This window comes from Anolis carolinensis, chromosome 1 (assembly GCF_035594765.1).
Source record: "Anolis carolinensis isolate JA03-04 chromosome 1, rAnoCar3.1.pri, whole genome shotgun sequence".
Lineage (NCBI taxonomy): Eukaryota > Metazoa > Chordata > Lepidosauria > Squamata > Dactyloidae > Anolis > Anolis carolinensis.
The window spans coordinates 198,601,411-198,616,706 of record NC_085841.1 but is presented as its reverse complement, the minus strand read 5'-3'; the positions used below and the strand labels follow the sequence as shown (position 1 = coordinate 198,616,706).

Sequence of the window (15,296 nt, the reverse complement as noted above, 5' to 3'; positions counted from 1 at the left end):
GGGCTATATTACAATACAAGTGATGTGCCACTGCAGCTAGAATATAATGAGAGATTTCATTTGGTGGTGTAATTAATGGTTTTAGTTACTGTATCAGATATAGCTGGTGAAGGAGGTGGGACTGAGAGCAGGGCCTCCCCAGACAATCTTAATCTTCAAGATGGTTCATAGAGGGAGATACGTTCAGACAGGTAAGCTGGGTCGGAACCCTTTAGGGCAGTGGTTCTCAACCTGAGATCCCCAGATTGTTTTTGACCTACAACTTCCTGAAATCCCAGCCAGTTTACCAGCTGTTAGGACTTCTGGGAGTTGAAGGCCAAAAACATCTGGGGACCTAGGTTGAGAACCACTGATTTAAGGCTTTATAGACCAAAGCCATCACTTTGAATTGTGCTTGGTAGCAGACTGACAGCCATTGGAGCTGGTGCAACAGTGGGGTTGTGTGTTCCCTGTACCCCGCTCTGGTGAGCATCTGGCTGCCGCCCGTTGAACCACTTGAAGCTTCCAAACAGTTTTCTAAAGCAACCCCACGTAGTGTGTGTTGTAATAGTCTATTCAGGACGTAACCAGAGCGTGGACTACCATGGCCAAGTCTGACTTCCCAAGGTACAGGCGTAACTGGCGCACAAGTAAAATTAGGGCCATAGCCTGTCAGTTGTCTTCACAGTTTCCAAGAGTGTGTGGAAGTTGAACTATCCAATCTCATCCAGTGATGTTGGGTCCCAGTAAATCCTTTACACAGAAGAGTCTTTCCTGAACAATATCTGAGTGAAGAAGAAATAAAAAAAGAGGGAGAAACTGTTCTCAAAAACTGTATGTTAAAAAAGGAGAGAGAGAAAAGTTTGAGAGGCGAGTGGAGCTCTTTCTGATTTGGTTGTTTACCATCAATCACGCTGTTCCTTGCCAGGGAGTGGATGATTCTGTGGCTGAAGAAGCTGAAAAGGGGCAGGCAAAGAAGTGGAGGCAGCATTCTTCCTATTTAAAGCTGCATCACTTGGGGGAAGAAAAAGTGTCTGCAGACTGTGCAGGAGCTGGGGGTGTTGGAAAAAAGAAAGGAAAAGAAAGCCAGCCTCGGGGAACCAGCAGACCCCCCCTCCCCTTTCCCCCTTCCTTTCTCTGTGCGTCCTGAGGGAGTGCTGAAAGGAAAAGAGCTGGCTTCATGTTGTTCCAATAGGGATTTTTCTCTTTCTCCTGCAACACTTTTGTTTTGCACTTTTCCTTATCACCCAGAGGAGGATCTACATGTCTAACGTTTAGACATGATGGCAAGCTGGACCCAAAGAAGAAAGCTGGTGCTTCTGATTGCTTTTCTGGGACATTTGGGAACGATACGGACACAAGAGGAGGAAGAGTTTGAAGGGGGTGAGTCTTTTCTTTGTAGTGCAAATGTCCTTTTTCTGACTTTGGAGAGGAAAGGGGATCTGAAAGGTCAGAATGCACAGAGACAGTGTGTGTGTGTGTTAGAGAGAGAGTGCTTTGGTGCTATGCAAGGAGAGTTTAAAAGGTTAGGGAATGGGACAGCAGATAAGAGAGAAGTTGTACAAGCTGAAAAGTTTCCCTCTTTTGTGCGCTCTCTCTCCTATGCATACAGAAGATGGGGAGAACAATGAAAAGGCTTGAAATAATGTCTGTGGTGGAGTCATGAGGAATAGATTCTATCACCTCTCTCTCTGTCTCTCGGAGGAAAGTTTGGGATTCATATTCTTACTTTTATGCTCAGCCACAAAAGCAAGGGATTACAATGGAGCTGAAAATCTGTCCTTGGAGAAGTGCCTGAAGATTCAGAGCCAGCTAGAGAGAGAAGTAAACACAAGGACTTGGAAGGGTGGAGTCCATCCACACTGTCTTGCACTACATCTGTCTTATCCCGTTCTTTGTTTAAGAGAATTACATGGAGCTTCCTTTGCTCTTCTTCTCTTCCCTCTTTCTCTGTCCCCTCCCTTTCTTTTGGAGAGACCCTTTCCCCCAGTGGTTCCCCAGTGACATAGTTTGATGGCATCCAGACATCTCTGACACACTCCTTTCCTCCCTACTCTTCTGATTTTGTTATCAGGACATTGGCATTTTTTGCTCCCTGGTATTTTGAGGACAGGAAGTCTGTAGGCTTGGTACTTTGTCTTCGTGGCGTGGCCATGGATTCTGAGCCGCGCATATGTTTCCAATGCACATCAGTTCAAGTGTAATAGTCTGGAAAGTTTCCCAAGAGCATGTTGTAATACCCAGTTAATCCAGCTGTCTTCATTTGTTCTGGCTAGCTGGAAAGTGAAATGTAGCAGAGGGGGTTATCGCTCATGGTCATCTGTATTCAGCAAAATAAAGAGAGAATTTGTATAGACTTGTTATACATTGGAACAGAGAATTAGACTAAGTATAGTAAGGACAGCTTGACGTACTGAGTCTCGGATATATGTACAGTAGAGTCTCACTTATCCAACATAAACAGGCCGGCAGAACGTTGGATAAGCGAATATGTTGGATAATAAGGAGAGATTAAGGAGAAGCCTATTAAACATCAAATTAGGGTATGATTTTACAAATTAAGCACCAAAACATCATGTTATACAACAAATTTGACAGAAAAAGTAGTTCAATATGCAGTAATGCTACGTAGCAATTACTGTATTTACGAATTTAGCACCAAAACATCACGATGTATTGAAAACATTGACTCCAAAAATGCGTTGGATAATCCAGAATGTTGGATAAGCGAATGTTGGATAAGTGAGACTCTACTGTATATTCTTTTTTTCTCCAGCCTGTTGCAAATGGTCAATATGAAACAACTCAAAGGGATTTTTTCCTGCAAAGGAAGGCAAGGACTTTTCAATTTTGTACATAACCCGTAGAGGGTGCACTTTTATATAAACCTTCTGAAGCGGGCTTTGAAGGAATGTGTGATTTACAGCAGGACATGTTTGAGAGTTTTGAAGTGGGGGACAGTGGAAACATGATAGTTCAATCTAGTGGAATGTCTGCCCAAAAGTGAGTGTGATGGAGTTCAGTGGCATCGGCAGAGCAATGCTATTAAGGGTTAAAGGTAATGGTTTCCCCTGACGTTAAGTCCAGTCATGTCTGACTCTGGGGGTTGGTGCTCATCTCCATTTCTAAGCCGAAGAGCCGGCTTTGTCCGTAGACACCTCCAAGGTCATGTGGCCGGCATGACTGCATGGAGCGCCGTTACCTTCCCGCTGGAGCGGTACCTATTGATCTACTCACATTGATATGTTTTTGAACTGCTAGTTTGGCAGAAGCTGGAGCAACAGCGGGTGCTCACTCCGCTCCCGGGATTTGAACCTGGGACCTTTCGGTTTGCAAGTTCAGCAGTTCAGTGCTTTAACACACTTCGCCACTGGGGCTCCCTATTAAGGGTTACTCAAGAGTAAATTCCACAGTGTTGGGTGGAGTTTACTCATAGGTAAAGGTTTTTCCCTGACATTAAGTTGGGTTGCATCCGATTCTGGAGGTTGGTGCTTATCTCCCTTTCTAAGCCAAAGAGATAGCGTTGTCTGTAGATACCTCCTAGGTCATGTGGCCTGCATGACTTCATGGAGTGCCGTTACCTTCCTGCCGGAGCGATACCTGTTGATCTACAGTGTTCCCTCACTACTTCATGGTTCACTTTTCGTGGATTTGCTGTTTTGTGGTTTTTCAATAAACTCTAAAAGAATATTATACATCATAAAAAATTACAATTTACAGCCTAAGGAAGGAAGGAGAAGCCAAAGGGATAGAAATGGAGCCCAAGTGGCAACGGGAGGAGAAGGAGGCAATTTATCAACACACGATTGGTTGATAAAATAGTGTATAACTACTAAAATAAAGTATAAATATTAAAATAAATATAGTGTCCCTACTTCACGGATTTTCACTTATTGCGGGTAGTCCTGGAGCGTAACCCCCACAATAAGTGAGGGAACACTGTACTCACATTTGTATGTTTTCGAACTGCTAGGTTGGCAGAAGCTGGGGCTAACACTGGGAGCTCACCCCACTCCTCGGAGTCAAACAAACCCGTCAACCTTTCAGCAGTTAAAAAAAAAGTGGGAATTTCAGGCTTATAACTGTAAAGTAAATTTTCAAATAACCATGCCTCAAATTAGACAAATGAGAACTAGGTTAGTATATTCTGTTTATTTTGTTTCTTATTATGGAAACCCTGGGGGCGAACCAATGGTGTAGTATTGTGCAACAGATTTTCTAATGCATTTTACATACAGAGAGGTTTTTACTAAACAAATGGAGATGATTTACAAGGCCATTTTGGAGGCGGGGAGGGCATGATTGCATCCAGATATTGTTCCCTCCCCCTAAGAGATTTATTAAGTTCTTGCATTTTAAGGAATGAGAATTCAAGGGGCAGCTTAGCACAGCTGTAGCCTTGCTTTCAAAGGAGGAACCAGCTTGTTTCATGATAGGGATCATCTAATGGCATGATCCACTACTCAGAATGCATGTGTTTGGTAAATCCTAGTAATGGTTATTTAATGTGGGATTATTCTCTGGCACGCCAACAAATGGAAGTGCCAGTACTGGATGTGACTGATTATTACCATCAGCTACTCCTGCCACTCTCTTTGCTAGATATGTTGTTAGTCCTAGAGACAATGTGATGTCCTAAAATTACGGCTGTGACAATATTGTACTTAGGTGACAGCTCCCACAGGAAATCACTAAACCTTTGTCTAACAATGCACACAGACTAAATAACGTTGATTCCTAGTTTTATCAGGGAGTTTCTTTTCTGTGTGCTTTCCGAACTTGTCGGAAAGACTAGGGAGGCTTTGATATGTTTAAAGGGTAGTGGGTGTCTCCTTAGACCAGAGGGCAGAAACTAAAAGTGCCACCCATGGATCTCATGAGGTGCTCATATCTAACTAGGTTGACACCAGTGCTACCATTTCAGATATTGCTTAGTCTCTTGGCTTGCGTCCTGCTGCCTCTATCTAGTTTTCTTTCATTCTCATAATAATAATATCTGGAGTCATCTACTGAAACTGAATGGTAAAAGGTTTAGGGAAAACAATCAGGGAATACATCCTGACACTCTAAACCAGGGTTCCCCGGGGGCCGGATGCGGCCCTCCAAGGTCATTGACCTGGCCCCTGTCCTAAACTTTAGACTTAGGGTTGACCTAAGTCTACCTGGTCTTTGGAGGTCTCTTTGCTTACCTGTGGTCTTATGAGATCATCTAGATGGTCTTTGAAGGTCTCTTTTCTTAGCTATGGCCTTATGAGACCATCTAGATGGATTTTGAGGGTCACTTTACTAACCTATGGTTTTATGAGATCATCTTGATGGCCTGTGGGGGCCCCTTTCCTTACCTATGGTCTTATGAAACCATCTCGATGGTCTTTGAGGTCCCTTTCCTTATCTATGGTCTTCTGATGGCCTTATGAGATCATCTAGATGGTCTTTGAGGGTCCCTTTCCTTACCTATGGTCTTATGAAACCATCTCAATGGTCTTTGAGGTCCCTTTCCTTACTGATAGTCTTATGAGACCATCTGGATGGTTTTTGGAAGTCTCATTGCTTACCTATGGTCTTGAGATCATCTAGATCAGGGGTCCCCAAACTAAGGCCTCATTTACCTGGCCCCTGTCCTAAACTTTAGACTTAGGATTGACCTAAGTCTGAAATGACTTGAAGGCACTCAACAACAACAATCCTAATTTTGGACTGTTTCATAGTCTGGCCCCCCAACAGTCTGAGGGACTGTGAATCAGCCCTCCACTTAAAAAGTTTGAGGACCCCTGCTCTAAACAATGAAAAGGTGACATTTGCTACTGCGAGATATAGCAATGACTTAAAAGGAGATTGGACCTACTCTTATAAAAAAAAATCTGTCATTGACCAGTAGTCATATTGACTATCTCTTTTTTCAGCAATACATTGTGTCAATATATATTATATGCTATGGAGCATCAGTGGAAGGTGGAGTGTTATTTGCATTTCTTGCTTGTAGACTTCCCACAGACTTCAGGCTGGACACTTAGTGTACGGGATGCTGGAGTAAGTAGGCCTTTGGTCAAATCCAGATGGTTATTCTCAGGTTTCTAAGCCTACAGCTCTTGCTAATGACCCTGAATGTACACTATGAACATGGCTGGCTAGTCATGAGTCATGTTCTTCCTCATACTGTCTGCTACAAGTTGAGTGGAGTTTCCTCCTACAATTTTCTTTTTGGGAGGAGACATAAATGAATCTGGCCGAAACCTCCCATTTCCTTGCTTCCTCTCATTTTGGATATTGCTCGACAGCTACTCAGATCCTGCCCACAATTTTCATTCCCTTTAAAATTCTGAGCGTGTTCAGAATTTTCCCATAGGCCTTTTAATAAACTGAAGACTGAGCTGTGGCATATCCTTAAGGGCAAATATGTGACTTTTATGAATTTTGAGGAGAAAGGTTGACCTATTTTTCTGGGCGTCTACAGAATATTGCATTTAACTGAAGCCCTGAACCAGGGTTTTGACTTTTGCGTCCACTCAGAAACTGAGAAATATGGTAGTGGGGCACTAATATATGTATAATATTTATTAATTTTATAGGTAAATCCATGACCCATCACGGATTTTTGAGCCTGTGTGGAAGGGCCTTCTGATCAACTTCTATTAGAAGTTCTTCTTCCATTAGAAGTTGATAATAAATTTGTGCTGGAGGACTCAGAGATTATTAGAGACAAGATCTCTCTCTCTAGGAATCTCTGGGCCCACCAGCTGTAGGTCCTTCAAGATGTCCAAATATAAGTCATATTGGAGGACCTAGAGCTTCCTAGAGAGTTGTTCTCTTAGGTAAGAAAACATTGGGGTGTTTTTTTGGGAGTTTTTCTATTTTTGCCTCTAATTGAATGTATATTGGGTAATCTCTTGTGGGGGTGTGTGAAAAAAGGGGCTACATTCAGAACTTAATTTAATTCAATTCAATTTAATTTTTTAACATATCATTACCCACTCTCTGCCCCCTATCCATATCATTTTACTCCAATGAATATTGGTTCCTAGTTGCTGAGTGAACTCCTAGATTCGGCAGTCCTGCCAGTAACATCAGAAGTAACAGGAGATGCTCACAAAAAAGATACAGCTATAGAGTCCTTTGCTAGATAGTCTTCTGGTGGAAAGTCTTGCAGCTGTTTACAGTGTACTCTGTAGTTTCTACTCTCATTATACTTTTTATAAGAGCAATGCAATTCTTAATGTGCTGAGACCAGTGCTTAGCAGAAATGGGACATAGGTACCAGTCTTCATCATGGCTTAATGTATAGAACATTTCATAAGTTAAGGTGCTCTTGAATGTCATTGACAAGGTTATTGAGAGCTTTGAAATATATCCAAAGTGTTTTGAATCACACCTGGGAACAAATTATTTTATTCACAGTGGGTGAAATATTCAGCTGGCTCTCCATTTGTGGATTGAGTTTTATAGATTTGATTTTTCATGGATTTGATTAAGATGTTATCTCTAGGACAGTGGTTCTCAACTTGGGGTCCCCAGATGTTTTTGGCCTTCAACTCCCAAAAATCCTAAATTAAAGAAATACTATTTTCTGCACAGAAAACTGTATTTCTGTCTTTTTTTCGTGAAGAATTTCTGTCTCCTGCACAGAAAATGTTGCTTCTTGTAAAAATAAATACTATACACAAGTTCTATGCTGAATAAGTTCCAAACTCCAAATAATCTTCCAGAATTGTGCAGGTTTTGTTGCAAGTAGAACATTGTTTATATAATTACCTATTGCTTCTTCTGAGAGGAAAACTGGCAAATAATTCTCTGCTTGCCAGGGCCCTTTCAGACAGGCCCAATATCCCAGGATCTGACCCAGGTTTTCTGTTTATTCCAGATTATCTGGAAGTGGGGACTTATATAATCAAGTTTAAAGCAGAAAACCTGGGATCATATCTTGGGATATCGTGCCTATCTGGAAGGGGCCTCAGAAGCATCCAATGAAAAGAAATTTACCACTATCTGAGGGGGTCTGTTCTACTGTTGAGTAGTGTTTGCTGTCAAGATGTTGTTCTTAAAATTCAGTCAGAATCTCCTTTCTTGTCCCTACCGTTTGGATCAGCAGAGTGCTCCCACTTCTATCCAACAAAACTCCAGGAGTTTGATGATGGCAGCTGGCTATCATATCTCCCCTCAAATATTAACACTACATGCACAAAATGTTCAGAACTGTGGCTTCAGTTTAGGTCATGCTCTGCCCTGATTCTTTAAGGTTAATAATAGTGCTCCTTGATACAGTGCAATGATAATAGAATAAACAAATGGTAGTTGTTATGTAAAATGTTTTTTACAGCCCAAGCAATTTTATTTAAATTGTGTCCTGTGTAAATCCATTACATGAAAGTTATATGGACACCAGACATCAAGTCCCTTCACTTTGAGTATGGCAGGGGTCCCCAAACTAAGGCCCGGGGGCCGGATGCGGCCCATTGAAGCCATTTATCCGGCCCCCATGTCACAAGGGCAGAAGGGGGTTGGGCTGAATGACTCAAGGGGTCCCTTCTTCTCTTACAACCCTTATTATTATTATTATTATTATTATTATTATTATTATTATTATTTGAATCACAACAAGATGAGTCCACAGCAGACACTCTGCTGGCTGTTGTACTGGATCACACGCCGGACACTTCCCAAGTGTCTAGAACTGTGTCATGTATCGGCGAATAATGCGTGCAGATCCCAGTAAGGTAGCCTTCTGCATCTGGCAGGTGGTAATTTTGTCAGCACCGATTGTGTTTAAGTGCAGGCCAAGGCCACTGGGACCACCTTGACTGGCTTGTGCCAGGGTCTTTGCAATTCGATCTTTAAATCCTCAAATCATGTCAGCTTTTCCAGTTGTTTCTCCTCAATCTTGCTGTCACCTGGGATGGCATCATCGACAATCCATACTTTGTTTTTAACCCGATTGTAAGGTCAGGAGTATTGTGTTCCAAAACCCTGTGTTATTATTATTATTATTATTAACGTTGAGGCTGGGTGGCCATCTGTCAGGGATGCTTTGCTTGTGCTTTCGGTGCACAGAGGCAGAAGGGGGTTGGACTAAATGGCCCAAGGGGTCTCTTCCAACCCTCTTTATTATTACTATTACTATTACTATTACTATTATTATTATTATCATTGAGGCTGGGTGGCCATCTGTCAGGGGTGCTTTGCTTGTGCTTTCAGTGCACAAAGGCAGAAGGGGATTGGACTCGATGGCCCAAAGGGTCTCTTCCAACCCTCTTTATTATTAATTAATTAATTATTTATTTATTATTGCACGGTGGCCAACTATAATCCGGCCCTCCAACGGTCCGAAGGATCGTGAACTGGCTCCCTGTTTAAAAAGTTTGGGGACTCCTGGAGTATGGCATAGGGTTGAGAGAACCTGAATCAGTTCTTTTTTCCAGGGTTAGATTAAATGTCATGCTAAATACAGCTTGGGGAACTTAGTGCAGTTGGAGGCCTTACTACACTGCATAATTATCTACATTCTAGAAACTCTATGCAATGGGAAAAATACAGAAATTGCACTGAAAACAATTGGCAAACCTTTTGCTGCAGATCATGTCTTCCACTAATGATTTCCAGATCCAGCAATACTTGGGAAAATATGTGATTTCTGCTTTCAGAAGAATGAATTTTCTGAAGGGCCTCGTTGCGATGATAGAATAACTAGGAATTGCATTTTGAATCTTGCATGAAACAGATTTTAAACTGGCATATGGGGTAAAAGAAAACCATTGGGCTGGATTAATGAATATTCTAGTGAACTATATAATAGCCCGCACAATTGTTTCTGAACATTGGTACAAAAGGAAGCTTCCTTGTACCCAACCAGCCTATTTGTCCAAGTTAGTAATGTCTGTTCTGATAGGAACTTTGTAGGGTCTCATGTATTTCCCAGCACCTGTTGCCTTAATCTAACCTTGGAGCCAAATCTGGGGCTTCTGCATGGACAGTTTGCACTGTTCTGTTGAACTTGGGTGGCTTATCTCAGCCACTCAGGTGGACAATTTTGGATTATTTTGGATTTCAGAATTCCAGAACAAACACAATATTATCTATGCTCTCACTTTCCAAAGAACAAGGCTCTCTAAGATTTGATTGCAGAAATAACCAACTCATGGAATTTATTAAATGAGTAATTGAAGCAAAGGAATTATTTCAAGGGACAGTTCTAAACATCTGTCAGGCTTGGATGATAGCTATGTAAATGAAATTATGTATAGTTTGGCTTTTTACCTGGTTTTAGAAAGAATTAGTTAAACCTAAGTATGTTGTCGAAGGCTTTCATGGCCGGAATCACAGTGTTGTTGTATGTTTTCCGGGCTGTATGACCGTGTTCCAGGAGTATTCTCTCCTGACATTTCGTCCACATCTATGGCAGACATCCTTAGAGGTTGTGAGGTGAGTTATTGTTAATTCATTAGCAATCCCCTTCTCTAATTGGTCTTGACACATTATTTTGTTGGTGAACAGATATCTACTATCACAGCTTGGAAATAACTAGTTTACAGATTGTCGACAATAATTAAGTTGAACAGGTCTTACAGTCCCATGATTTAAGACAGACTTCCTTAACCTGACCATTTTCAAATGCATGCCATTGTATAATCCATCATCCTCAGGCATTGATATGACAACATATCTGGAATGTGTCAGCCTGGAAAGGCAAGTTAAACACAATACTTTTGATGGATGCAGTAGCAAAATATTACTCCAGTGATCTGTAATGAAAACCTAATTGCCATACAGTAGAGTCTCGCTTATCCAACCTTTGCTTTTCCAACGTTCTGTACTATCCAACGCAATCTGCCTCTCTCTCAGATCCACAGCTGTTTCTCTAGGCAACAACAGGCAGTGGGCCAACATGCCCAACAACAACATAAATGCAGCAACACTCCCAAACATGTGGCAGATGTTGTAAAACATGTTTTGGTGCTTAATTTGTAAAATCATAATGTAATTTGACATTGAATAGGCTTTTCCTTAATCCCTACTTATTATCCAACATTTTTGCTTATCCAACGTTCTGCCGGCCCATTTATGTTGGATAAGTGAGACTCCATTGTATTTTATAAATTCCATAAATGTTTGTGGATGAAACTAAGTAATGAATTAATCAAATGCAATTCAGTTATTTAAATAATTGTATTTATTAATTTCCCAATTTTATAACTTTCTAAAGTAATGAATTAATTCTCACCCCTAGTGTCCTAGACTCTGCTCTCAGCTTTGGATTCTGAAGGAACCAGAGAATCACTGGAGCTTGGCACATGAACTCAGTGTTCCACATTGTTCTTATATCCCAGGATCTGAACCCAGATTATCTGTTTATCCCAGGTTATCTGACAGTGGGGACTCATATAATATGGTTTAAAGCAGATAATCTGGGATCAGATCTTGGGATATAGGGCAGTGTGAAAGGGGCCTCCCTGAAACCTGTGTTTTCCTAAGCTAGGTTCTTCCATTTCTAGATATCACATTTCAATGTGTTTCTTGTTTTGAAATACAGTAGAGTCTCACTTATCCAACATAAACGGGCCGGCAGAATGTTGGATAAGTGAATATGTTGGATAATAAGGAAGGATTAAGGAAAAGCCTATTACACATCAAATTAGGTTATGATTTTACAAATTAAGCACCAAAACATCATGTTATACAACAAATTGGACAGAAAAAGTAGTTCAATACGCAGTAATGCTATGTAGTAATTACTGTATTTACGAATTTAGCACCAAAATATCATGATGTATTGAAAACATTGACTACAAAAATGCGTTGGATAATCCAGAATGTTGGATAAGTGAGACTCTACTGTAGTAGTCTTCACATATTCTATGTCCACCTTTATCAACTTTTGATCAAATAATAGATCATTTTCATATATTTTTTTTAAAAAAATGATGTTTCTACAACTTTAGGATTATTATTTCTTGCTTTAGCTTTTAGCTTGGTGATGGTGTAATACACTAGTGTGGTGGATCAAGCTGGATCTTTATGGAGATTATCTGTAGATTCCTTTGCAGGAGAAAGAGCCACTAGGTTCACTGGTACTTACTTAGGCGATATCTGTCTGGCACCCATTTGACTGCATTGTGAGCTCCAATGTTCATTATTTTTTCCCTTAGAAAACCAAGCAGGGTTAAGGGAAATCATGAAGATGAAATCTATGCATATCCTCGCCTATGACCCACCTCACAACTAAGTCACATATGCTTGGTAAGACTCATTTCCACTCAAAAGGTGATAACCTTCAGAAAGGTGATCATGGGGCCCACTTCTTGGACTCTTTACTGTCCATCATTCGGTACATACTAGCATTTTTGTGATATCCAGTTTCCAAACCAGCAAACCTAACCTAACATCACTAGGTTTGTTGTTGAAGAAACAGTTAAAATGAGGAATTGGGGAAAAACCAAATGCTTTTTTTGTTTTTTTACATTTTATCTTGTTTCTGCTATGGAGGAATATCATTTTAGTATAGGGATGCAATAAGTTAAAATAAACACAACTGACCGAACAATTTTACTGATTAAGTCTAGAGGAAAAGGTGGGGGTCCCCTGGAGGTCAAAGTTGTTTTAGCAATTGTCTTTAACAGATAAGCACACATTATAAAGGAAACACAATCCTCTACCATTCAAAGGAATATAGTAATCTACAATCAAATACCAGAAAGCTTAAGGAGGGGCGTCAGGTATGCTATAAAAAACTCCAAGAAGAGAAAACCAGATGGAGCAAGCAAGCAAACATTCCCTGTGCTACCAAGGAAGACATAATATCCAGGACACTGCACAGATTGCTGTCTTGTATTTCCCAGTAGGCTCAGGGAAAAACAAACATCCTAACTTGTCTGTCCTTCCTCATTAGTAACTTTTGTGGTCTTAACTACGTTCTAGTGTCATATTTTTATTGCCTGATACTCAATAGGTAGTAGGAAAATCTCCCCCTATTTTGACACACACAATGTAATTTCTACATCTGTGTTCTTTATATCATTTCTGATGTAAGTATTGTTATGCTTCAATAACAGTACAATAATATCAGCAGCTGACATTTCACAAAATATGAGTGTGTTTGTGAGGTATGTGCTGCTGATTAATGTACCATTTTACTAGCATGGGATTATACTGTGCTCTGCTACAAAATGTACTGTTTTCGTTTTTACATTCTTTTCCATACCAAAAGAAAAAAAGAACTATGGAAAACGAAACCACTGCCAAAAGCAGCTGCTTTGCTATATAGTTACCTAGGAAAAACCCAGCTCAGATGTAGCATCTGGTTTTAAGTGAAATCCACCCATATTTCCAGCTGAGCTAACTGAGCTACGGGAGGTAAAGTGACTTAGTCAAAAATGGGGTCCGAACCCCTAGTTCTCTTTGTTTTCTCTTTTTCATTTTGTTTGAATGATTAGAGACTACCCAGGATCTGTTGCTTTATGAAACACCATAAAAGCTGCTCTTATTTCATGAAAGTGTGTATTGGAGGAGACAAGGATGGTACATCTTTTCCATGCAAATAAGCCAGGTTGCAGTGAGGCTTCTGCAACTGATGTGCTTTTAAAAAGGACAATGAAAAAAGATAAGAGTATGACCCCTGTCTCCATGGGGATATGTTCCTAGATTGTCTTGAAACGCTATATTTGGACAATACTTGGGCTGGAATCCTACCATTGAATAACACTGGAGGATGTGGAGAAGCCCACAAACAATTCCTGGGGGAAATTTGTTTCAGAGCATGGTTAAGTGAAACTGTCAATATGGAATCTATGAATACGGGGATCCTACTTTACATCATGTTCCAGTTATAACACATTGGCACTCCTAAAACATTTGCTGTACAGGGACCTGTGAAGGATGAGAGTCTACATGTGCACATAGATCTGCAGGAATAGCTTTGCTTTCTATAGCTGTCTAGTGCAGGGGTCCCCAAACTAAGGCCCAGGGGCTGGATGCAGCCCTCCAAGGTCATTTACCTGGTCCCCGCCCTCAGTTTTATAATATAATATTTTATATCATTTTAAATAATATAATATATTGTATATACATATAATATTGATAATAATATTATAATGTTATACAATATAATACTACTAATAATACCATATAATAATATTAATTGTATAAAAAGGTAAAAGTTTTCCCCTGACGATACGTCCAGTCGTGACTGACTCTGGGGGTTGGTGCTCATCTCCATTTAAGAGAAGAGCCAGCGTTGTCCGTAGACATGTGGCTGGCATGACTGTATGGAGCACCGTTACTTTCCCACTGGAGCGGTACCTATTGATCTACTCACATTGGCATGTTTTCGAACTGCTAGGTTGGCAGAAGTTGGACATTTTGGTCTGCAAGTTCAGCAGCTCAGTGCTTTAACACACTTTAATATTACAGTATAGTGGTATAGTTTAATATAGTAATATATAATGCTAATATTGTGCTATGCTAATAATATGATATATTGTATGTACATACAGCTGCTCTGAGTCCCCTTCGGGGTGAGAAAGGCGGGATATAAATGTAATAAATAAATGTAGTAAATGAATAAATAATTAATTTTAGACTTAAGCTCACCCAAAGCCTGAAATGACTTGAAGGCAAACAACAACAACAATCCTAATTAACTTGACTATCTCATTGGCCAGAAGCAGACCCACACTTCCCATTGAAATTCTGATAGGCTTATGTTGGTTAAAATTGTGTTCATTTTTAAATATTGCATTGTTCTTTCATTGTTGTTGTTGTTTTGCACTACAAATAAGACATGTGCAGTGTGCATAGACAGGGAGCTCTGGCGTGGACTGGTCCATAAGGTCACGAAGAGTCGGAAACGACTGAACGAGTAAAGAAGAAAAAGAGTGTGCATAGCAATTTGTTCGGTTTTTTTTTTCAAATGATAATTTGTCCCCTCCACAGTCTGAAGGATTGTGAACTGGCCCTCTGCTTTAAAAGTTTGAGGACCCCTGGTCTAGTGGATGCCAAGCTTTAGAAGGTCCTCTGCTTCTGCTGCTCACAACTGGAGAAGAGAGGGATTGTGAGGCAATTCAAACCATAGAGAAGTGGCTGATCTCAGCTCAGTCAATGTAAAGAAATGATATTGTGTTCTCAAATGGAGTATATTCAGCTTTTCCTTCCCTCAGGAACTCAGAAAAGCCAGATTCTTATGATCTGAATTGCCCCCTTTCCTTTTCCTTTGCTAAGAAGAGGTAGCATCAGTCTATTCCCAGCGATGGGAGATTTTTGGACAAGGGCAAGAGAATAGCTTGTACTCCATTCCAAAAAATGTCTCTCACATATGATAATTACATTTAATG

General features: G+C 40.5%; 1 protein-coding gene across 1 annotated transcript in view; it reads left to right on the top strand.

Moving 5' to 3' along the window:
- Positions 1-963: 963 nt before the first annotated feature.
- The window catches only part of col5a2 (collagen type V alpha 2 chain), a 200,118-nt gene continuing 185,785 nt past the window's right edge, over positions 964-15,296 (top strand). The window contains exon 1 of the mRNA XM_008117582.3: positions 964-1,362. Coding sequence (XP_008115789.3) covers positions 1,260-1,362 — 103 coding nt within the window. The 5' untranslated portion in view covers positions 964-1,259. The remainder of the gene's footprint in view (positions 1,363-15,296) is intronic.